Source organism: Buceros rhinoceros, unplaced genomic scaffold, assembly GCF_000710305.1.
Source record: "Buceros rhinoceros silvestris isolate BGI_N320 unplaced genomic scaffold, ASM71030v1 scaffold41418, whole genome shotgun sequence".
Classification (NCBI taxonomy): Eukaryota; Metazoa; Chordata; class Aves; order Bucerotiformes; family Bucerotidae; genus Buceros; species Buceros rhinoceros.
Window position 1 is genome coordinate 12,874 of NW_010429326.1, and position 1,500 is coordinate 14,373.

At 54.7% G+C, this 1,500-nt stretch overlaps 1 protein-coding gene across 1 annotated transcript in view; it reads left to right on the forward strand.

Moving 5' to 3' along the window:
* Positions 1-694, forward strand: part of ABHD6 (abhydrolase domain containing 6) — an 8,385-nt gene extending 7,691 nt beyond the window's left edge. Inside the window, exon 8 of the mRNA XM_010142599.1 lies at positions 516-694. Coding sequence (XP_010140901.1) covers positions 516-692 — 177 coding nt within the window. The 3' untranslated portion in view covers positions 693-694. The remainder of the gene's footprint in view (positions 1-515) is intronic.
* Positions 695-1,500: the final 806 nt, after the last annotated feature.

Below are 1,500 nucleotides of genomic sequence, written 5' to 3' on the forward strand. Positions count from 1 at the left end.
GAAGGCGAGGGGGCAGATGGGGGGCAGGTGGCAGCACTGTCAGGCGTGGGGTGGGGAGAAGAATAAATACCAGCAAAGAGAGTGTCCTGGGAACTGGGGAGAGATGTGCTGTTCCTAGGCAGCCGACGAGGCAAAGGCACGGGGTTTCCTAGGGCTGGTTACTGGTTACAGAGGGAGGAGTGGGAGGGGGGAAGGAGGCAAGCTGCAGGCATACGAAAGGCTCTGTAAATGCAAAGGTGCATGAGTTTGCTTGCAATGACCCCTTCGCACTGAGCCAGCAGCCAAAAAGCATCAGAGAGTTCCCTGCCACATGTTGAGGCCAGCACCGTGCAGCCTCCTTGTCCCATCCCCTGGCACGGGTACCACAGGATGGAGCTGGCATCACAGGGACTGTGTCTGCACCCCTGCTCAGCATCTCGCTTGCACTTGTGAAGGCAGCTCCAACAGGGTTTCTGCAGTGTCCAGCAAAACCTCGCTGTGCCTGCGGAGTGACTATTGTTTCCCCTGCCGTCTAGGTCCTGGATGTCTCTGGCGCCAGTGTTTTAGCAAACGCTATCCCAGACTGCCACGTGTATATCCTGGAGAACTGCGGGCACTCGGTGGTGGTGGAGCGGCCCCGCAAGACGGCCAACCTCATCCTGGAGTTCCTGGCGCTGCTGCACAGCTTGGACAACAACAAGAAGCAGGCGTGAGCTTGTGGAGTGCTCCAGCTTCGATAAGTTCTCAGGGATCTTGTATGAATCGGGGTGAATGTGCCAAAGTCCCTGAGGAAGGCAGAATCACTGATACCTAAACCTATAGCACCGCCGGCACAGCAGCCTAGGGGTCATTGAGCAACCTCCATAGGTACAAGAACGGAAGCAGAATCTCTCCCTTTTCTGCTTAACGTAGGAACGAGCTGAAATCACCAAGCACTAGCCATGCCGCGTGCTGAAGCTCCCAACGCCGCCACCCATCTTCCCCGAGTTACCAGCGCGTAGTTGTTAATGACATTTACCTAAACTATTAAGAAGCGTAGGAAGGAGGAAACGTCCTGGTCTGAGACTTACAATATTTCTACTACTTAGAGTCCGTCATGTTGCATGCTGCCGTGCTGTACGAGAACCCCAGTGCTCCAGGCACCTGCTCGAGTGCTCTTTGTGTAGCTCCTTAACTCGTGATTTATGCAGAAAGCAACAGAAAATTTCATGCGTGGAAGTCCAATGACTGTACATGTGAAAACGTTTACACTTAGAGTGGGTTTTTTTAAGTCCCTGAACAACTCCTGTGTATATGTAATGCCTTAACATTGCCCAGGGTACGGCGTCCAGGCACAGCCCGCCTTGCCCAGGGGATGGTTGAACATCGGGTGTGAACATAGCAAGGGAAAACTTGGGGTGCAGACAGCAGCTTCGCCGCGTTGTGGATGGAAACGCCCAGGGTGACCGGTCCCTGAGCCGGAGTCAGCAATAAACCCGTGGGCAAGGTGCGAGTCAGCAGACTCCGGCGAACTCGTCTCAG